General features: G+C 38.0%; 1 protein-coding gene across 3 annotated transcripts in view; it reads right to left on the reverse strand.

Moving 5' to 3' along the window:
* The window catches only part of LOC131067848 (protein GFS12), a 241,869-nt gene extending 219,685 nt beyond the window's left edge, over positions 1-22,184 (reverse strand). For 2 of the 3 annotated variants that reach the window (XM_058003020.2, XM_058003019.2), the window contains exon 1: positions 21,867-22,180. Coding sequence is in view for 1 of the 3 variants with exons in the window: in XM_058003019.2 (XP_057859002.2) it covers positions 21,867-22,046 (180 nt within the window). In the remaining 2 variants the exon portion in view is untranslated. Of the gene's footprint in view, positions 1-21,866 lie in introns of all 3 variants that reach the window. The other variant, XR_009111877.2, reaches the window with a different exon arrangement.
* Between the last annotated feature and the right edge of the window lie 1,502 nt (positions 22,185-23,686).

The following is a 23,686-nucleotide window of genomic DNA, read 5'->3' on the forward strand; positions in this document are numbered from 1 at the left end:
TCGACAGACTTATGGATATATCCTTTTTCAAATAATGTTTACTTTTATGTACTTTAGCTTGCATATGCACGTAGTGTTCATATGACCGCTAAAGTGGAGGCTAAATGTAGCGTCGTAAATTGTACGCACTTGCTAGGGTTGTACAATTTCACACCTAGTTTAGCACCCGCCTTGGCGCATTTTGCATTTTGCATTGCATTTCCCCTTAGCGCTTAATTAATTAAATTAATTAGGTCTAAGGTCCTATTTTATCATCTCCCACATCATAAAGTTGGGCCCTTTCATTAAAGTGTGCCCTTTTCATTTTATTCTTCCAATACATCATTTAATCAAAAACCCTAATTAGGTCCTATTTTGAACTTGGGGGCTTGATTTCGGGGGTCAAAACATCTCGAAATCAGCTGTAACTTCGGGATTCTCTCTAAAATCATCATATCCGATGGCCCTGAAAATTTGGTGAAAAGTTGTCCGGACCATGGCACCCGGCGTGCACATGGTCCCGGACATTTTTCCCGAAATTTTAGGAGCGCGATCCAATCATAAAATAAAGCTTAACCCCAAGAAATTGGCGGGATATTCAATCTCTAGGTCGGCCAAAAGTTGAAATTAAGACCTAGGGTTTCATATATAAGAGCTCTCTTTCTTCATTTGAAAGGATCCGAATTTTGGGCTTTCGAGGACCTTCTATGCAGCGAAAGAGCAGATCTTCAAAGACTACAATAACATTCAACATCCATCCATCAAGAATTCATCAATTTCATTCATTCATTTAGGGCTTTGAAGACATTGAAGAGCAATAGGGGATTACCGACTGAAGATTGGCTTGTACCCCTCCCTTGGGGTTGGGTATGATTTCATGTTGTTTTCATGTCTTTTGCATAAGCTTCATTACATCATTTGTACTCATGCTGTAGATCACTTTGCATCTTGATTTAGAGCATTTACATTATCATTTACAAGCAATTAGGGTTTACTTTCTAGGTTGCTCTAGTTTGCTTTCTTGCATTTAAGGACCTTGCAAACACACTAGGTCTGCACACACAATACATTTTACAATACAACTTGGCTATTCGTGGAGGTGGAAATCACCGAAGCAGGGGTTTGACTAAGGCAAAACCCTATATAGCCGCCCACCACACCTTTTCAGATATAAGTGCAAGTTTCGGAATTCGGACGACGCCGCAAGTTACAGATCCGGAAGAAGCAGACGGAGACCGAACTTCACACCAAATCTCAGAGCAAAAGACCAAGACAGGGGCGTGGGGCGCCCTGGTCCTGCCAGGACAGGGGCGTTGGGCGCCCTGGTCCCTAGGACATGGGCGCTGGGCGCCCTGGTCCTCCTGACAGATAGCATTTTCAGCATTTTTGACAGCTTTTCCAGAGTGCAAAACAGCAGTTTCCAGAGCAGTTTCCGGGGCAGAATCAGGACAGTGGCGCCCACGCCCCCGTTCTGAACATTTTCAGTCAGATTTTAACTCCGGGTACGCATTTACATTCTTGTCTTGTCCTTGTGTTTACAGCTTTCCATTGTTTAAGTTCAATTCTGCAATCTTGTCATTAGTTCATACTTGCATTTTGGGGTTAGGAATTGAACTTGCATCATTTTATCTTTCAATTACAACAAAGGAATAGAAATCCTAATAGGTAGCCCGTGGCTCTCTCTTTCACAAGAAGAAGTAGCCAATTGTGTGATACCTCTAGGCTCTTTCGTATTCCACAAATGTGTGATTGAAGGTGAGATTAGGGCTTGTTTGCTTAGTGTCACTTTTTCCCCCACATAGTTGCACAACTTTGCATTTTTATTATAAAATTTTGCACAACCCCTTGCATCTTCCCCACAAAAATGTTGAAACAAATGTTGCATTGCTTGGAAATTCAATTCAAAATGTTGGTTTATTTGCAATTTTCACCGGTAATGTTGAGGAGAACCTTTAAATTTCGCTTGAGATTGTTAAAATTTCTTGCAATCTTACCCCAAAAATTGTAAATCTCAATGTTGCAAAATGTTGCATTTTCATTGCACAATGTAAGACAAGGTTCAAATTCTATTACAAAATGCAAGAGTGAGATGGAAATTCACTTGGAAATGTAAGGGTTAGATGCAACTCCATCCCAAAAATTCTAGATCACCCTTGCAATTGCACCACAAAATGTTGCAAGGCAATGATTGAAATCACGCTCAAAGTTGCAAAGGTATAATTGCAATGCATAACAAATTGCAACAAGATGTTGAAATTGCACCAAAAATTGTAAGACTTGGTTGCATTTTCATTGCAAATTGCAATGACTAGGTCAGATCTGCGCCTTACATTGTTGCATAGGGTCACATTCGCACTAGAAAATGTTGCTACATCCCTTCATTTGTGCCTTACATTGTTGTATCATGTTGAAATCACACTTCACATTGCAATAAAACCCCTGATTTGCACCCAACAATGTAGGACAGGGTCTCATTCAAGCTAGAAATTGATGCTACCCCCTAAAATGCGCCCAGAATTGCAAGACAACCCCTTAAGTGCACTACAAAATTAAAGACTAGGTGAAGTCTGCGCTCAACAATGTTGAATCAAATTACAATCATTGCATGATGCAAGGAAAGGCCTGATTTCTGCCCAGCAATACATGACTACGTCAGAATCCCGCAACACAATATATGTCTGCCCTGGAATTCTGCCTTGCAACACACAGCTACCTCTGATTTCTGTACCACAAAACAAGGTTACCTCTGAATTCTGCCCTTGAATGCATACATACCTTGTATTTCTGCCTCTCAATGCATGAACAAGCCTCATTCCCACTGGAAAATGCACAATCATCCTCTATTCCCACTCAAGAATACATAGACAACCACCTGAAACGCAAGATTGCTTTATAATTCTGCCCTGGAATGCAGAGCAGATCTGATTTTCGAATTGGAATGAACGGTAATTTTGGAAATCTAACTTTATATGGTGTGAAAGGGGTGCAAATTGAGGCTGACCTAAAGGAGAGGCAATTAAAACTTGGAAATGGCGTGCAAAACGTGTGGAGTGAAATGTGATGAAGAGTAGGAGAGCCGACTTGGGTAATAGGATCCTTCCAAAATGTGTAAGTTGAAATAAAATGTAAATTTATGGAGTAAAATGCAAACATAAGGCCAACCCCTTGTCAAGTGCAAGATGTTTCATAAGAGACATAGAAAGGGAAATCATACAAGTCATTTCACATCGCAATTCAAATTCATTCAGAACAGAATAAAAGAAGTAGAGCAGAAACAAATTCGCAGCAGCGAAGACAAGCAACAGTAGATAGATCCAAACAAGAAGATTAGATTTCAAAGACTGGAATACAAAGGAAAAAGTGCTTGATTTTATAAGGATCAGAATAAAAAAAGAGGCAACCTCAATAGCAGAAAGGGGGGCAATCTTAGAGGAAACAAAAAGTCATTTGTTTTCTTATTTGAGTGATTTTCACCAGTGATCGAAGTGTTTTCCAGATTCAAAGTGCTATTTTCAGGGTCCTACAGGGGTTTGTGAAACAATTTTCACAAATTATTGATGGCGCTGATTGATGCTGTTCACAAGTCTTATTGAGGACTAATTATCATGAAACTTCTTTTAAGTTTTTCAAATGTGAATTGATTATGCAAGATTAAACTTTCATTTTATTATCATAATAATCTTGCCTGTCATTAACATTGGGATTTCATTTATAATCATGAATCGAGGTATTCTCTTCCTCTTACTTTTTCAGGTTTTGATGCAAAGAAGGATTCTACAGCAAATCCAAGATCAAGGTCAAGGACAAACTCAAGATGTCTAAGATGTTGAAGAAGTGAGTGGAGCAATTTGGCTAGCTACAATGTGAATGAGGACTAACTCAAGACATGGAGAAGGCCTCAAAGGAAAGAAACTACAACATGAAGGAGAATCAAGGACACGTTCCACATTTCAAGAGGACATCAAAGAGTTTAGGATCAAGAATGTCCAAGGAAGAGAATTTCAAGATTTAAAGGATGAGCATGACAATGGGGAATAAAGGCATCACAAGAAGAAAGATTCCTAAATGTGAAGATGAAATACACAAGATAAAATGATCAAGGAAAGAAGATAGTTTCAGAAGAGTTAATCAAAGTTAGAAACTTGATCAAAGATGATGCAATTTGGGAATATGAAGCATCACAATCACTCAAGCAAGGTGATGATGTTGAGTATCAAGAGATATATACGCTGAGGTGGTGCCCAATCATCATCAACCAAGCTGGTGATGCCATGTCGATATGTCCAAGTTCATTGTACTTGACTCACCCAAGGAAGATCAAAGTGACATGTGGAATTACATTTAAATATTGTACCTTACCACACCTCATCTCTCATTGGTTCGTTCTAAAAAGGGAAATGTGTCCAAATTTGTGTAATCATATCATTGGTCAAATATAAATGTAAGTGGTGGTAGTTGTAAGTTGTAACTACCCAAATTAGCTTTTTATTGTTTAAATGTTGGCCATTGATGTCAAATCAATCCTAGCCTTTGAATTGTAATTCGAAGTCTATAAAAGGCTTGCTCTTCTCATTTGTAAGGGTTAATAGAAGAATTAGGAAGTACTAGAGCAAGAGTAGGAGGAGGAGACCACAAATTGTTGCAAAGGCTATGTTGGAATAAACATATGATTTTCATTGAAGATATGGTGGATATTTGTATGAGTTTCGACATGTTGCATGGTTTCTACTTCTCAAGTTTTAGATTTGTTTGCATAAAGTTGCATAGTTGAATGGAAGATCTTATTGGTGATTGATGGTGAAGCCTATATGTTCATACCATTTGGAATTTGTTGATTGCAAATTGCAGTGCATGGTTAGTCTGAACTCATATTGAAAACTTAACTTCAATTGCTCTATGGTCATTGTTCATGGTGTCGATGTGCATAAGTGATTTGAAAATCATTTCCGTACCCTTTGGAGATTGCACCATCTTTGTTTAGTTGTTTCCTTATGGCAAAGCAAAGCTTGGTTTGGTTTCAGTAAGTAAGCAATCATTTCTTGCATTGCTAGGTATTACATTAGATTTCCTATCCCTTTCATTTTGATTTTTCTTTGTTTGACAAGTTAAAATTCCAGTTCCGGCAAAGCATAAGTCACTTTGTGATACAACCATATCGCATCATTTCAACTGAGATTATCCAATTTGCACATCAAGACCTGACTAAAGAAACCTTGGGGCAGCCTTACTCGATCACATTATTTAGCATATAAGGTTTCCTTGTTCAAGAGAGGATAGATTACTAATACTGTGTTTGAGGTGTCATAAAAAACACATTAACAGACAACTCGCCACTTAGCCCACAAATGGCAGGAATATCCAACTATGACAATTCCATCCATTGGGGTGGCCTACTTAATTCGGAGGAACCCATCTACTACCTCTCCCTAACATATCTCCCTCCATTCCCACAATGACTGCTTGCAGGAATAAAGAAAAGACAAACATATTAATTGAATAAATACAAAGTTTATTAATAACTTGGTAAAGATATATATTAGAGATTATAGATGCATAATAAAATTGCCTCTATTGCATACCCAAATATTTGCTAATGCACAATTCTGTTATTTGCCTTATAATAACCTAATCGGCTACTTATATTCAGGTATATCTGTCTATGAGAAATTCTTCCTCTTCGATGCCCCTTTGGAGTGATTGATATGTTGTTTATATATCCCTCCATTTGGATGGAAGGTTTTTGTCTCTTCCCATGGACATCACCCTTACAAAGAGTGGTGACCCTTGATAGTTTGTCCTTTTCCTTTTAACTAATAATGGCTGTTATGCTTGCACCTCATCGATGGTTATTAGTGACAAGTATTAATGTAAACACAATCATTAACATATCCTTAATTTATTCACTACCAAGTTGACTTGTATATGGGTAATTGTTTACTTGTGCATCGGTGCAGATTCAGGAAAACAGAAAATGGTGAAGTCTTATTAATAAGACCATTTTCTATTTATCGACGCACAAACTTATTTCATTATTTCTGATATGATAGTGGGAAATAACATTATTATATGATCAGGGGGCATGACACTTTGAGCTCCATTTTTTAAGATGATTACGAGAACAATTACAAACAAAGACAATTTCAATATAAAACCTATATATAGGCCAATGAGTGAGAGAGGAAGGATCTTTTGGCGATGTATGTTGGCATTTGATCATTGTTCCGGAGAAGTTTTGTAAATTTTAATGTTGCTAATATGTGCAGTTTGTGTTATCATGGATGTCAATGTGAATGTGTTGTCATTGATGTCAACTTGAGGTCAACTTGATGACCTATCATACTTGTATCAAATGAATTGATATAGTTGAAGAGGCTGATAAATAATGTGAGATCAGCATGAGATATTGATATTTGAGACAGATGGTTTGACACAGATAGTGATATGGGATCTGCATGATTGAAGTTAAGCAAGTCAGTCCAGAAGACCAGCAGATGTATCCATGACAGTATGATAGTCCGGATGTATGATATGTATATGTAACACATTGATTCATGACTTGGATGATTTCTACATGTTCAAGGAATTAGTTGAAAGACAGATTAAGTCTTTGTTCAGACTTGTATGGTTAAGAAAATTTGTCATAAACAGCGTATTTTTCCTATGTTTGTCACTCTGTATTTTGGTCCACATTTCTCCACCTTGCATGGTTTGGCCTTGTGGTTCTAGAGTTATGTTTTTCAGTCACCAAGGGAGTTCGTTTTGTGATGTCCCCATCCAGATGCTAGAACTATAGAACCAAACAACTAAAGGAAAGCTCCTTGTATTATCTTTATAGATAATAACAGGCACGAATGAACTCTTACAAAGACATATGAAGAAGGAAACAATTAAGATAGTCTCATTACAGATGACTCAAAGATGGCTCAATATCATCATGAGGACAACACATAGCAAAATATATGATCATATAAGGAGATTGATCCTTCATTACAGTATGAGCAAAGGGAATGTCAATGACCGTGGGGCCAATTAATGCCAAATAAAGCAATCCATATCACTATCAAAAACCAGTAAATGCCATTCTCGGCAATCAAGGAGTATCTAATATAGATGCAAAAGCATATGGATTTCAAAGAATCGATGTTGTTCAATTAATCAAGGAGACAAAGCTCCTTTAAATAGAGTTACAAAGACGATGTTTCTAAAAGAAACAATCGTTAACTAGAGGCGAAATTAGAAACAACTTAAATGACCATTAATAACACAAAGAGAAAGATATTATTCTAATACCCTCCCTTAATGGTCATCGTTCTAATTACCAAGAGAAATAACAGAGAAGGTTGCCCCCTTCTTCTCAAAACACGCTGCAACAGAAGACAAGAGCCTGCCACTAACTCTGCCACTTGAGATGAGTCTGCCACCAACCCTCCCAGAAACTGCAGAACTTCTGGAGATACCCAAAACAACACCAACTATCCAACCTGATGTTGGAGAACTGTCCCTCCCTGTAACCAGAGACACACCAAGAACAGTTGTCATGATTTTGAGGAAAAAATCGGCAAACCCTCCAAACTATTGCAGATGAGCAAGATGCCCGAAAATAGACTGCAAACAAGAGACTAGTGCAGATGTTCGCACAACAACTCCAGGTGCAACTAAAAATAGACTGCAGCAAAGTACAATTTTTGAGGAAAAAATCATAAACCCTCGTGATTTTTTTTTTTACAGGGACAAAAAATATTTTAAAACCCACAGATAATTTTTTAGGACAAAATTATTAAAACCCATAGATTTTTTCAAGGGAAAAAAATATTAAAACCCATCAGAATTTTTTTTAGGTAAAAAAATATTAAAAACCGAAACAAACATCAATGCCCATAAGCCATCTTCATGCTTTTCGAGGCACAAAAAACGAGGTACTGAGAAGATGCTAAGTGCACAAAACCTGACTACCTTCCAACATCAAGTTGGTCAATGACGCCATCTTACACGTTTCCCAATGCACGAAAAACGAAAAACTGAGAAGAGGCACTGGCATGGAATTCAAAAAATTTGAATCCCAATGCAAAAACAGAGGCAGATGCAGGTACAGACTTCAAAAATGAAGTACAGCAGGCACAAATTTCAAGAAAAAAATTTCGGCTGACCCAGAAAAATCCGAAGACAACCCAGAACGAATCTACCGTCGGAATCTGGATCCGCTAGCTCGAAAATCGAGGCACCCAGAAAATTCTGACGACGACCCAATTGAGATCTCCAAAAACCCACCAAGAATCTGCAATCGAAAAAAATTCAACTTGATCTAAAGGGTAAAAACCCTAATCGAAAATGTAGATTTCCGTCTAAAAATGGCAAAAAAAAATTTGCAGGTGGGAAAAAAATTGCATCGCATGGTTGCGCAAAATGCAAGAGAGACGAGTCGTGGGAGGGCAGAAAATAGCCAGAAAACCCTAGTAGCTGCAACCAAAACGAACTGCCAAAGTAGCAATTTCGAATAAACAAAGAAATTTTTCAAAAAAACTGTTAAAAATTCATGACGAATTTTTAATTGAAAAATTATTTCGAAAATAACCAAGGCTCTGATACCATGTTGAGACATGGACCAGCTAGGACTCGAACCTAGGACTTTCAATACGCTGCTGGAGTGCTCTACCACTGAGCTACTGGCCCCTCTTGGACCAGTCCATCGTCGGTCCGGGTGTGGCTTATTTCCAACACCAACACCCCCCCTTAAGCCACACCTCTCGTGTGCTTGGGGCTCCTTGCCTGGAGCTGGCTCTAATACCATAATACAGATGCAAAAGCATATGGATTTCAAAGAATCGATGTTGTTCAATTAATCAAGGAGACAAAGCTCCTTTAAATAGAGTTACAAAGACGATGTTTCTAAAAGAAACAACCGTTAACTAGAGGCAAAATTAGAAACAACTTAAATGACCATTAATAACACAGAGAAAGATATTATTCTAATAGTATCAACGCTTCACACTGCGAGTCTCTAATCAAGGAGAAGATATCGATTAAGAAACCATGGCATCAATACAAGACTATCATGAGATAGAAGATATCAATACCAGATCAACAATGTAAATTATTAGTGAGAGCATATACATTGCAGGGAGGTTATCATCAAGAACGAAATATCAAATGCAGTTGCTAGAATGTCAACCGAGTATATATCAATCATGGTGACTCATATTAGCCATTAGTGATAACCATGTTTTCATGATCAAAGATAATCATCCACAACTAAGGCATGAATCGACAGTTATAGAAAGCAAGCCAAGGAAAATGACAATAATTAGATAGCATTGACTAATGCTCACCATGGACATTCACCCATTGATATTTGTTGAAATGACAACAAATTACTGAATAGGGATTATGACTAATGAATGATGCTTAAGACAGCACCAGATTAGTTAATCATAGACTGATTTACAAATGAAAGAGGCCCGGCAGCGATTAGCATAAACAATGATAAGGATTAGCAGCGATAGTTGTAATGAGGAGCCATGATCCCTTATGAAGAAACACAAATGGGAGAAGGTGTGACTTTCAAGATGCAATCCTTCAAGAATAATGGATACATAAGTCAATTGAATCATTCATTCCAATCATCGTGAGTTGATATCTTTTATTCTTATCCAGTTTGGATTGCTCTTAGTGAGCAAATGCCATAGGCACAATGTTGGGTGCATAAACAAATCGATTATTATTCTGAGACATCCCCTTCAAGTTGCAAGCATATAAGTCACCATCAGAAAAGGCAACATATCACCAGTGAGTGATATAAAGATTGCAATCTGCTTATATTATCAGCAAATCCGACATAGCGGCCAACAAAGGAGCAATAGATATCATGATTACATGTATTAAAAGGAATATTCAGACATTGTATCCATATCTGAAGTTGCAAGCTTAGAGGTTAAGATATTAGACAGCAGCACATCGCTCAAAGTGATATTCCATATTTGCATAATCACATTGTCCTATCAGACTGTTGTGACCATTTCACACATCGCCCCATTGAAATGGGGACCCCCTCTTTTTACTCGGTTTTGCCTGTTCTTCTCTCTGCTTTTAGGGTTTGGGGTAAGTGAGCGAGTCGTCTGGACTAGGGTTAGGCCTTAGGGTTTCCATTTTGATGTTTTCAAGCTAGAGTCCAGTCAAATTTTGAAGATTATTGAGCATCCTTGCGTAGGTTGCAATTTTGAAATAGGGTGAATCTGTCAGGATGTCAGATAAGTCTGTCTAGGTCCAGTAGGAATTTTGAAAGCAAGTTCAAAATTTTGCCTAAGTGTTGATGATGGAATTGTGCAATTTTGTCCGGGTGAATTTTGACCAAATTTTGGAAAGTTCGATAAGTGACCCCTGGCCTTGGAGATGACCTAGTAATGCCTTGTGAAGTGACTGAAAGCCTAAATTCTTGATATTTTGGCCTATAGAGGCAAAATCGCTCCTGTCCTTCAGTCAAGGACTAGGGCGAAATTGGTATTTTATGCATCTTGGTTATTGACTTGTTTCATTTGTCTTGTGCAGGGTCGCCAGGAGATGCAGTCGAGCATGGATTGAAGGTTTTGAAGATTTTTTGAGACTCAAAATGCCAAGTTTTTTAGAGTTTAAGGTTAAATCGCTCCTGTCCCTCTCCCAGGGACCAGGGCGAAATGGCCTACTTAGACCATTTTGGTCTTAGTTGATCAAAATTAAGGCATCAAGGACGCAATAAGAGATGAAATCAACCTGATGGAGCATCCAGACTTAGTCATGTGCAATGAAAGTTGAACATTTGGCCTTAAGGACAAAAAATCGCTCCTGTCCCTCACTGAAGGACCGGAGCTCGAACACCAAGTTTGCCTTATTCTTGCAGGATTAAATGATTTCGCAATGTGGAAGAGATCAAGGAAGGTGCGTTTTGCCTACTGAATATAACTTGAATGGATACCGAAAGAGAAAATTTACCCAAAAAGTCAAGTTCACTCCTGTCCCTCTGTCAGGGACCAAGGCGAATTTTAAAGATAGCTCCTGTCCCTCTCCAAGGGACCAGAGCGATTTTCTCAAAGGACAAGTTTTGGACCAAGGAAAAGTGAATTTCAAGCTAGAGATGAATGAAGGGCGACCCGACCAATCCGTCAAAGATGAATTTTGAAAGTTGGCGAAACACAATTGAGCTAGTAAATACAAAATCGCTCCTGTCCTTCAGTCAAGGACCAGGGCAAAATATACATTATCTAGCATTCCCTTCTGAATTTGGTTAAGTCCAGGCCAAAGGGCAGGATGGTAAAGATGTTTGGAATGCCTCAAAAAAGAACGAAGTTGTAAATAACTCGAGAACTTGATGAAATTGCCCAAGGCGCTCCTGTCCCTCTCCAAGGGACCAGGGCGATTTTCTTAGAGGACAAGTTTTTGGCGAGGAGGAAGAAAGTTTTAAGTTTGAGGCAAGTAAAAGAAGGCGTAGTCGTTCCATTGAAGATAATTTTGAAGGTTGCAAGACGCAAAGTGAAACATATTTTGTCCTAGGTGCTCCTGTCCCTCTCCAAGGGACCAAGGCGATTTCCTCATGAAGCAAATTTCCCACAAAGTTAGAACAAGTTTCATGTTGGAGATGAGTGAAGGGGAGCATAATGAATCCATTGAAGATAGTTTTAAACGTTGGCAATGAATGACTTAGCCTATAGAGGTAAAATCGCTCCTGTCCCTCTGCCAGGGACCAGGGCAAAATGTAGATTATCAAGTCGTCCCTTCCAAGTTTGGTTGGATCCAAGCCAAGGCAAGGTGGCGAAGATGTTGGAGGTGCTTCGAAGGAAAGCAAGGTTACAAAGACCACGAAAAGTGATGAGAAATGACTAAGGCACTCCTGTCCCTCTCCAAGGGACTAGAGCGAAATATGCAAGTGTGTCCAATTTTGAGGTGTCACTTCCGTTTCAAACGTTCAAGGAGTAAGAGACACTATTTTACATTTTGAAAGCAATTGAAAGTTGATATGATCAAGGATTAGCACAAGGAACAAAAGTTCGCTCCTGTCCTTCACTGGAGGACCAGGGCGATATTCATTGAAACAATCATTTCCTTCCTAGACCACGTCAAGGCAAGGACATGCAAGATCGAAAATGTCTTTAGGAAGATGATGAACAAGGGGTTAACGTCAAAAGTCAACAACTTTGAGCTCAAACACAAAGTTCGCTCCTGTCCCTCTCCCAGGGACCAGAGTGATATTGTTAATATTCCAAAATCCTCCCATGATTAGGCGCCAATATTTTCGAAATGCATTAAATGCTAAAAATTGATAAAACTTGAAATATTTAATTGAATTAGCATTTAAAAATAGCGCATGAGGCATTTAATGATTAATTTAGCCTTTTTAAAAATCGAAATTATTAAATACAAAGGCATTAAAATTAATTAATTATTAAATTAAATAAAAAGAGAGCGCTTGGGTTTTATTTTAATGTTTTTACAAAAGTCGGCCTCCTCTTTTTATTTAAATTTTGTTATTATTTGCCTTATTTCCAAGTTGGCCTATAGGGATTGCAAAGAGGTGAGCGCCTATATAATGAAGGTATGTGAGCATGTTTTAACCATCATTCAATCATTGTTCATATGCGATTTGGAGAGGCGAATAAGGAAGTGCGAGATCTCATCAAGAGGAGTGCGAACTTTGTTTATGGTGGAGCGAATTTGCCCTCAAGGTGGTGAAGTTAATAAAGGAGACGCATTTGCTAGAGGAAGCTCACGTTGAAGACTCCAATTTTCATTTTGCCTAGGCGAATTTCCTAATTTTGCATCCTTTTGTTAGAGTTAGCTCTCAAAGTGAGGTATGACGAAGTTCCCTTGTTCAAATTTTGAATTTTAATCGTCCTAGTCTCAATCTTGAATTTTGAATTTTGAAATTTTGAATTTCCAGTAGCTCAATCGTATTTAGGAAATGATAACTCAAAGACTTATCATGAAGTTTCCTAAATTCTATCTTTAATCTAGTCTATATTTCTATATTGCAAAATCTATTACTCATTATGAAATGTTGTGTAGGTGTCACGATGGCGACCCCGAAGGCGGGAGCATCTACCAGTCGTCCAGCCCTCATGAAGGAAGATCAGAAGAACGAAGAATTGGAGACCAAGATCGTGTCTAAGTGGAGCAACATTGGAGATACTAACTTGGGAAACTTCAGTGTGAAAAAGTTTCGAGAGGTCCCTTACATTGGCAAGCCATCACCTGTCACAAGGAGAATAATTGAAAGTGGCATTATCAAAGCGGTCAGCTTCCCTCCAGCAGTCCAGTGCCATGAGTTGATGATCGAGTGTACTCGCCATTATGATCCACAGTCCAGATCGATAGTGTCCAAGGAGGGAGACACTTTTGCTTATCTTTCAGAGGAGGCTATCAGTGAAGCTCTTCACCTGCCAGAACATAAAGATATGATTTATAAAAGCTTAGAAGGAGCCAGGTCCATGTACGAAGATGATCCAGACACTTGCTTGAGCATCATCAACAAAAATTGGTTACTCAAGAATCGTCCTCGCCTGAGCAAGATTCCGAACACACCACATAGGATCGACTTCCAGGAGGAGTACAGAGATTTGATAACATTACTCAACCGAGTTACAGGGGCTCCTCAAGCCTTCTATTTTGAGAAGTGGATGTTCTACTTCATCCAAGTGATAGTTCAAGGAAAAGGAACAATTCATTGGGCTAGAATGATTAGCCATTGCTTGGACATGCAGTTAAGAAGACTGAAGGCTACCAAGTCTTTCCACATGAGTTCATACATCGTATATGCCTTGATAAGGAGTTTTGAATATGCAGGACTACTTCACAGAGGAGTGATCGGAAGAGGGCCCGGGGAAGTCAGAGTTTGTGATTCCTATGTTCATTTGCATCATCCTCCAGGAAGTGACTACAAGTTGGTCAATGATACCTTCACGATGAACATCACTAGGACATTGCAAGGCGGGATTCACAATCGGCTATCTCAAGATGCACAAGAGCTTGTGAAGAGGTACGGTGCTTGGTTCATCCAATTTCAGAAGTTTACATATATTAGAGTTCATGGATGTCCTTCACCTCCCTACATGTTGCCGAGATATCCGACAGACAGAATAGTGTTACTTGAGGTAACTAGACAATTGGCAGCGTATGCAAAGGCATTCAGACACAAGCATGGAAATGGAGTTCTTGTTCCTATCATACTAGGAAATTCAGTTGAGGTATGTCCTAATGCTCTAGCCATGGATGATGCAGAAAAGGAGTTAGCTTTATATTCATTTTCATTCTTTGCCATGAGAGAGAATTTTGATCCTTATGGGTATATAGAAGAGACAGTTGGAAGGAAATACAGACATGAACCTCAGGTAGAGGACTTTGTGATGAATCTCTCAGATGATCTTGAAGTGAAAAGAAAGATGCATTCCAGATTGCCTTTAGACTTTATCAGGAAATGCAAAATTTACAGAGTGGCCGACCAAGCTCAGGACAGTGGCAGACATCTCCAATCATCTTATGACCGAGAGAGCAAAGCAGTGAAGCTAGATTGGAATGAACCTGAGATTTTGGATCTAGATGCCTTGATGGCTCCAGTTTTATCTTGTACTCGCAGATGGGTTGATGTGCAACATCAAAAGTTGAGAGAGCAAGGCATATCTATGACTTTTACTTTGGAGGAAAGGCCATCCGAAGGAGGAGCAAGTGTAAGTGAAGGTAATCCTAATCCCAGAAACACAAGTGAAGGCAACCTTCGAAGCGTAAGTGAAGGCAACCCCCATCCTAGAGGCTCAAAGAGAAAAGAGAGACCCGAGAAAAGAGAATCCTACAAGAAGAAGCAAGAAGCCAACAGAGATCGTTCATCCGGCACATCTTCTCGACAGGAGAAGAGGACACTTGAAATGGAGGAATCTATGGAATCAATGGTACAGAACGATAAACAGGGAGAAGGACAGGCACCTCAACGTTCATCAAGCCAATCTCTCCGAGTTAATGAGTTACATGAAGACAAGAACGATGACGAAGTGACATCTCCTCTCAGAGAAGAAGAAACATTGCCTAATGAGATACAGGTTAGAGAAACAAGATCTGCCATTCCAGATTGGTTAAAAGAGAGACTAACAAGGGTGATTGTGATCAAGGACAAGGATAATGTGATTGATTTAGAGAGCCTTGTTGGAAATTCTCAGGAAGTGACAGAAAGGAGGAAGGCTACTAAGATGTCCAAGATGATCAGAGATGAGACAGGATCCAGGAAATTGCAGATAGCTACACCAGCAGTGGACAAGTATGAAGGTGAGATCCTCGCAGAGGAATATGATGTAGAGACATTTGAGCTTGGTCCACTCACAGCCGAGCAGACGTTGGATGATGCCACTGATTCATTTGAGGCACTTAAGGACAAGCTTAGAGAAGAAATGGAAAAGAATAGGAAGCTTGAGCGAGAGGTCAGTGCTTGGAGAGGCTACTTTAGCCATCTCAATCAGCCTTTGAGGCGTCAGGATCCAGCAGTATCTCCTGCACAGGCACTTCCCCTTGAATCAGTTGGCGAGGCAGAGAGAGTCAGGAGTTTGGTTCAGCTTATGAGATCTTGGATTGACAAATCCCATACAATTGCTATTGAATTTGCAACAAGGATGATGCAGACCATTCACCGAGCTATTCAGGTTCTTGAGGTCATCCACAACCTAATGATAACTGTAGCTGCTTTTGCTCATACTAAGGATGTTATCATTCCTGTCCTGCAAGTAATCAGACAAACATCAAGGAAGGTCCTAGCACAAGAAAAGATAATGGATGGAGGACCTCATAGTTTACTCCAATGGTCAACTTTACTCCAGATGAAGGAAGTTCTTTTTGAGGACATCAGTAACAAATGCAATCAAGTTGAAGAGATTATCCATCCGATCCAGGACAAAGTGTTTGAAGTATTATGTACTATTCTTGGCAGGAGGATTGCAGTTGAGACAGATGTGGATTTGCAAGAATTGGAAGATAGAGTCAAGGTCATCTTTTGCAAAGATGAGAATGTTATTACAAATGAGCAACGGGATCAGATGTTTGCCACCATGCTCCTAATTGAGAAGATCAAAGAACTTGAACCTGGATGGGACACTGCTCTGCTCAAGGCTTTCGATCAAGTCATACACTTGGAGGAACGAATGAAGAATCTTCCCGAGATTCCAATTGCTGAGATCGAAGGAATCGTGTCTAGATTCATTGCATATGCTAAAAAGGAGCATTGGAAAGGGAATAAGATTCTAGAAGAAAGGTTGTTATAGATGATGTGGCACCTTAATTGTCATTGGTCTATGTTTCCTAGATTTTTGTGCCAAATTTAATATTTGGCTATGCATTTAATGTTGTGCAATAAAAAGGGAACTTTTGTAATAAAACCCTAATTAGAGTTTAGGTGTCATAATCTTGGCCATTGATCTTCTTTTGATCTGGACCGTTCATTGTAATTGAGGATGCTATTTATACCCTCATTCATTTTCATTTTGATATAGATAGATAGATATATAGATAGATAGATAGGAGAAATTAGAATTAAGAGAGAGCAATAAGAAATAGTTAGAGTTTTTGAGAAGCAAGTTATTTTGTAGCAATATTGAGCTTTGAAGAAGGAATTTCAAACAATTGTTGTTTATGATGGCTTTGAGATCAATAAAATATTGAAGTTATGGTGTTTTATTGCAATTCTTGTGGTTATCTTCATGGTTGTTTATTCTCTTGAATCATTCTCAGTCAAAGTAGTATTTAAATTTGAAGGACTAAGTGTTGGGCTTGATCTTTGGTGAGATTCATACTCCAAACCACTAGCTTCTTACTGATTGTAAGGACGCCTTGTGTGGTCGACTGGAAATATTTGGATTGCATAAACCTTCATTCATTATTGAGTCATTGATATGTACCTTCGTGGTAGTGCCTATGATTCTTGATGATTTGAAAATCATTATTCACCTTAGAAGATCGCATCAGTTTCAGTAAAGTTGTAATTCCTTGGCAATACTGAAGTTGGTAGAATCTTGCCAAGTCTAGCCTACATTGAGTCATTCTTAAGATTAAATTAGACCCTTTTGATCTTTTTTTGGGAATTCATTAGTATTAGGAAATCTTGTTCCTGCAATTCGGATACATAAGTCCCCTTGATGAAACAGCAATCACAACGACCACTGGTGCTTATCCACACGTAGAGACCCTACATAAAAGAACATTGGAGTCACCCTGATTGATCCTTTTTGCGACATCTTCAGCAATCAGAGACTTTATTCAAGAGAGGATAAGGTACCCTTGGGTATTTTATTCTGTGTATGATTGTGTACAAAATACACGTCAACACAGACATAGCAAACGCACTGCTGCCAGTAATACATATCGATTGCATACTCATATTGTTTATATCAGAAATAGCATCATTGACTATCACTGTAAATGATAGGAATATTATATTCATAACATATTTCATATCTCAGTAATAGACATTGCTATTAATCATATTAATACCTATATCATATTGCATATACGCATTGTTGAATTGAATCTGACATAGCAATAGATACTTGGCATATCTTGCATTACTGGATCTAAGCGTAAGTACTTGTTAGGGTAATAAGGATAAGTTAAGGTAATTGTCCCAACATTCTAAGTTACCCTATTAACGGGACATTACACGTTTCCAGGATTTTATGTCATAAACATTTCTACAGCGAGAGTTAGATGTGACTGTTCTCTGGATTGCAATATAATAGGATTAACTGTGTCAGTTGTTCACCAGATTGCTCCTCATTCCTTTGGAGTAGTAGATATGCTTGTGCGGACTTAGGTATATGAGCAGTAAAGTATAATGCTTCATCCATATAAATTTTAGATGATTTCATGCACCGCAGTACAATATCCAATGTGTTTAAGTGTCATAGTCTGTCCAGAATGCCCTGTTTCTATCAGTTCAATGGGTTTCTTCTTTTGTGCCAAACACATAATGTTCAAATACTTCAGGAGATGGTTGTAGGGATGTTGTGTATTGTCTACATTGCTCTTATCTCGGTCAGCATGTTGTTTTTGGTTTCTCCCCAATGGTGCAAAGATGAACAATTAGCAATTTTAGCGGTATTGTTGATATTTGGGCCGACAGTTTGATTTCCTTCATTTGCGGTTTGATCTTGACCTATCACATTTGGTTTGGAGAATGTGTTGTCATATGTTTGGGATCAATTATGCTTTGAGTTGATCCAAAACTCATTCTATTTCATTTTACATATGTTTGGAGCCGACCTATGTAATGCATGTCTCATCTAAAGGTCTTTGGAGCTGACCTAATCGGTGTTGCAGAGGTATTGCAGAGGATATATAAAGAAGGGCAAATCATTGTGAAGTGAATAATTCATGTAAGATGGAGTAATTGCCACATCTGCACATGTCAGATGCATTCTTTATAGCAGTTCATGTTTAGTTTTTCTATTGTAATCTTCATGTATCCTGCTATCACATAGTGAATCCCCTTAGCAGGTCTATGTTTTCATTGTATCTTGCTCAGCAAGTACATCAGGGAGCAGTGAGCTTCCTTCGGCAATGATCCTTAAAAAAAATATTGTAAAAACTTGTTCATTTATATTGTGAAATAGCTCTCACCGTGGTTTTTCCCTCGTTGGGTTTTCCACCTAAAAATCTTGGTGTTCTTGTGTGGTGCATGCTTTGTCTTCAGTTCTTTCTTTTGGTAGATCTGATCTGATTTAATGTTTAAATTGCAAATGGGTGTTTAAGTATAAGTTAATGCTGATTCACACCCTCCCCCTCCCCCTCCCCCGTCTCAGCATCTGGGTGTGTTCAATATTTGAGGTTTCTCATATTTCCATACAGACTATGTATAGATTGGACCAACAAGATTCAAGATGATTACAGAAACTTGGTGAACTGTGTGTCACATTTCCTGAGTTGTCCATTTTTCTTTTGTTGAATGTGCAATTGTTTAGGTTTTGAGATAAATCTTTATCATCTTCTGTGGGATTTCAGTAACTTTTGTTTGTCTATTGACTCATTGTTTGAATGTTCTTTTCCTTATGTTAGAGAACTTTGATGACAACTTAAGATTTTCAATTCAAGTTTCTGCAAGTAGATAGTTGGCTCATGGGATTTTGTGCTCTCTTTTAATTTCATATATCTGTAGAAAAATAAAATTCCTGCTTTCAGGTTAAAAGCATACCCCATTCTTTTCAAGTTTTATCTAAAAAGGGAGCTGCCCCTTTCAAATACAAAGGAAGGTCGCTTATCTGATTGCAACCTATCCAACTGTTAGTAATTTTGTCACTAATTCTGAGAGGTTCTTATATTTAAAAACTAGTGACAAAATCTATTTACTAGCAATGCTATAAATGAAGAGTCCAAATAATTTGGCCACATCTTCCATAAAGAAAATATAAAAAACCACTTTCTCCTATTCTCTAAGTGAATATAGTTGCATGTGACAAACAAAAGATTCCTCGACGATTATGCATAAATGCAAAAAGAAACAGTACGAATCAGTGGCTTATTCAATTATGAGGTGACATCTACTTTCCTCAACACAATTTGAACCTGTGTTCTGTTGATCATTACATATCTTATAAACAAGCTATCCCAATCCATCATTTGGTCGAGCAACAATGTTACCCATTAATCGAGAACACAAGATTGATTTAGCGGCTTCGATCCAGAAGGGAAAGACAAGGTTAACATATATAAAATAAGTATGCATATGGTTATGTCAACCATTGCAACTTATCAAAAACTTAATATAGAAATATCTTGTACACTGTGAAATGTTGTTATGTGTCCATCCATTGGCATAGCATCATGACCTGCAGCACGCTTTCTTTTATATAGAACTTGCACTATGCATAATGACAACTTATAGCATGCCTTAATTTATAACAGGATTTGAAGTCTGGAGATAAATCAGATGCCTTTACAAGCGCCTTTGAGTTTTTGCTGTAGAGTCCAGGAAATTCTGGTCTTAATGGCAATAATGGAGATCCCTAAATTTTAGCAGTATTTATTCATGTTTTCTCTATGCTTTGGTATTGGGTCTACAGTAGCTTTTAAACTAAGTTGCTGAATCATGCAATTTTTCAGGCGATTCTGGGTACAAAACATACCGGAATCAGATTCTAAAACGAATCTCCTATGTGTGCATCCGAGGTTCATGTATTTAGATGCCGATTTTTTTCCGAAATGTTTAGTGATTCTAGTTTGATCTTTTTGATATTCTTAAGACCTACAGTGCTGATAAGTGGACTCAGAACTTATCTATCATGAGATTCTAGTTTGATCTTTTTGATATTGAAAACTGAATTTAAATTAGTATGTTATATTTCAAAATTTGAAATTTGTAATGGTTTTGTTTGGCACATGTATGTTATATGACATTCTAAACTTAATTCTATTTTTTACTACATATCCATATACATATACATATACATACACATACACATAAACACACACACATATATACATACATATATACAATGTACATATATAAATATATATGTATGTATGTATGTATGTATGTGTGTGTATGTATATATACACATACCCATTCCCATTCCCGTTCCCGTACCCAGTTCAGAAACTTAGGTTTTAAAGTGTTATCTGTATGTTTGTTCTAATTTTTAATCAGTAGCTAAGTGTGTACAAGAATCTACTTATTTTACCCTGCAATTTTTTCCTTCAATTGAATTAGCAATTCTAATATTTTGTTGGGACACTACAATGGTATAGGAAAGTCCCAGTATCTTAAGGACTGATGGCCTTAACTGTATACGATGCCACAATCTCCAAATTGTACTGCTATGTACAATCTTCCAAGATTTGATGGGTAGAGATGCCAATATAAAAGTGAACTTCCATAGTCACATGTATTAGTCTTGGCCACAATGGGGAAAACCAAAAACATAAGAATTGACTCAGCGCCCAACAAAAACTTGGTGAAATGCTCGGAAAAGAGTGGTTTGATGGGCCATAGACCAGCTTTAAGGAAGCAGAGACTGCCATGGGGATGACCTAGGTTTAAACCCTGCTGGGATTGTTCCCATAATGATATTGTGGAAGTGTAATTGAGCAAACTAAAATAAGACAACAGTGGATGCAGGTTCTGGTGAGTTTTATGGAAATAATGACCCTCGGACATAGCCTTTCGGTTGAAAGGATTCTTTTATTGCCACTAGACAGTAAGCGCTACTTAACTACCAGAATAAAAAATACTCCACAACGTTTTGACATCATTTCAATTCAATCCATCGGAATCAGACTATTCCTGAAATTTCATAATTAGATGAAAAATTCATGATTAGTCTTTAAGACAGCAAAAAGGTTGGCTCTCTGTTTTTTCTCACAGAGTAGGGTAAACCTAACAGTTGTTAGCCTCTAGGGAATGGTACTACGCATTATGACTTTAATTTTCAATAGAACCGATGACACTAATTTCACAGTTGTCACATGTTCCACATCAACAATCTCGAAACGTGACCACACCCAAAATAACCAAATCGCCAACTCCACAAGACCATTCTGGTATGAGTTGCAACAAAATCTAAATCAATTGGATCCAAATTATGCAAATTAACCAAAACGACATCTATGCAGCAGAACACAGCCTAAATCAAGGAGATTTTCCTCATCCAAAAAACAATTTCTAAGCAAAGTTAAAATCTGTATTTTCATTTCCTATTCTGATACAATCGTCCAGTTATTCTGACCATACTGGTTGAATTGCTCGGGATTCACTTCGTGAAACAAGTTCAAAACATTTGTTTTTCTTTTCATTTATCATTTATTTTTACTGTCTAAATTGATTTACGATGCACTCCGGGCACAAATATAAAGATTAGCTAGGGATCGTTTGGTAGAAGTTGAAGATAAAAATGGGCTACCTCGCAGACGATCTTCGAACCAAAGGGGCGAGCAGAGGTGAAAATGCCGTACGAGACGAGCACCCTATCTGACAAGTCCTTACGAATACTCCGTTCCAGACCCTCTAAGCACATTTCCTTCTCTATTGAAACCTTCATCTCTATTTCCGTCTCCATCTCAACTAATTCGACGGAATTCATCACTCTCAGTATCTGCAGACTGCAATTTATAGGCTGCCAACTGTTCGAACATTTATAAGAGTTGAAAAGCTTTCGCACCAAAACATTAGTATCTTAGTTCTTCCGCTAAAGATTTTGATCGAGTAGGCGGTCAATTTTCCTATATTCTCCTCTTAAAAGAAGTTGTGGAAGATCCAACTCTAGCGTATTTATGTAGTAGTATGAATGAGTGAGTGAGTTATAATAATATCTATTACATTATCAGTTAATGAGATCAAGAGCATTTTTGTTAATGATTTTCAAGTTCTTTTCATTGTCAGTTATGGGATCAAGAGAATCTTTGTTAACGATTTTCAAGTTCTTTTCATTGTCAACAATTCTATTGTGGATCTTGATTAAGAAGCCTACTATTTTGTGGATTCTTGCTCCTCAAATAACTTATTTAGGCTACACCCCTTCTAATTGTCCTCATATTGCTTACGGATGTCCTCATAAGCAACACACTCAAAGATGAAGTGTCATTCAGTTTCCACCACCCTTTTATTGGAAAAAAGACAAGCTCTTTCATCCCACTCCTCCTTAGGGACAGCCCATCTACCTATCTCACATCTAAGATGGTGGGAGGCGGTTCTGATTTGTGCAACTAGATGTCTAGCCTTTCCCTTACTTGTTGCCCTTCGGAAATCTTTTTCGTCATGTTCCCACAAGGGGTTGAACTCTTTGATATAATGTGTCTTTTTTCGACCAACTTGCTTTGTCCACATGGCAGTTCTAAATTTTTCAACATAAACTTTTTTATCTCATCATTGTTGTTGGGACAATCTTGCATATCAATGCCCTACTGGTTGATCCAATTGTTGATATGCCTCATCCAAGTCTTCTTCCTTCATTTTAATTTGTCCTCAACAACCATTTTGGGTCAGTAATGTTTATCCATGTTTTTAACATTTTTTAAATATCTTAACAAACAAACTATTGTTGAAGATTCCATTGGAAACATTCCTACTTCTGCTAAAAGAATCTCATAGGAAACTATTGACTTGACTTTGAAACTACTAATGATTAGATGCTTTTGGATCCTTTCTAATTGCCTCCATTTGTGGTTTGACATGCTACTCCCCCAAATCTCACAACCATGAAGGACAACTGATGTAACCAACAAACAGAAGAGGGTTTTCTTGGTTTTCCAATCCCACAACTCCACTTTCCTACATCTATTTTTCAAGAGATAAGAAGCCTCACATCCACCTTGTATCCTTTTTGACCTACAAGATTTTCAACTAAGCTTATGATGGAAATCAACTCCCAAGTACAAATATTCTTCTACTATCTCCAATGGACAACCATAAAGCATGAAGTTAGTTCATTGTTTCTTTCTTTTCAAGGAGAAGATCGTGACTTTAGTCTTGGTGGTATTAACTTACATTCCAATTGACAAAAAAGCTCAAGTGCTTTCAAATATTCCTTCAATTTGTTCACAATTTTGCAATTCAAATAAGATCATCTACATACAAAAGAAGCTTCACCACATAACCTGCAAGTTGGATACCTTCCCCATTATTTTTATTTAGCTACTCTCCAAGTTTATCAATATATAGGCCAAACAAGATGGCGGAGAGAGGACACCCTTGTTTGACCCCAATGTCATTGTCAAAGCATTC

Source organism: Cryptomeria japonica, chromosome 8 (genome assembly GCF_030272615.1).
Source record: "Cryptomeria japonica chromosome 8, Sugi_1.0, whole genome shotgun sequence".
Taxonomy (NCBI): domain Eukaryota; kingdom Viridiplantae; phylum Streptophyta; class Pinopsida; order Cupressales; family Cupressaceae; genus Cryptomeria; species Cryptomeria japonica.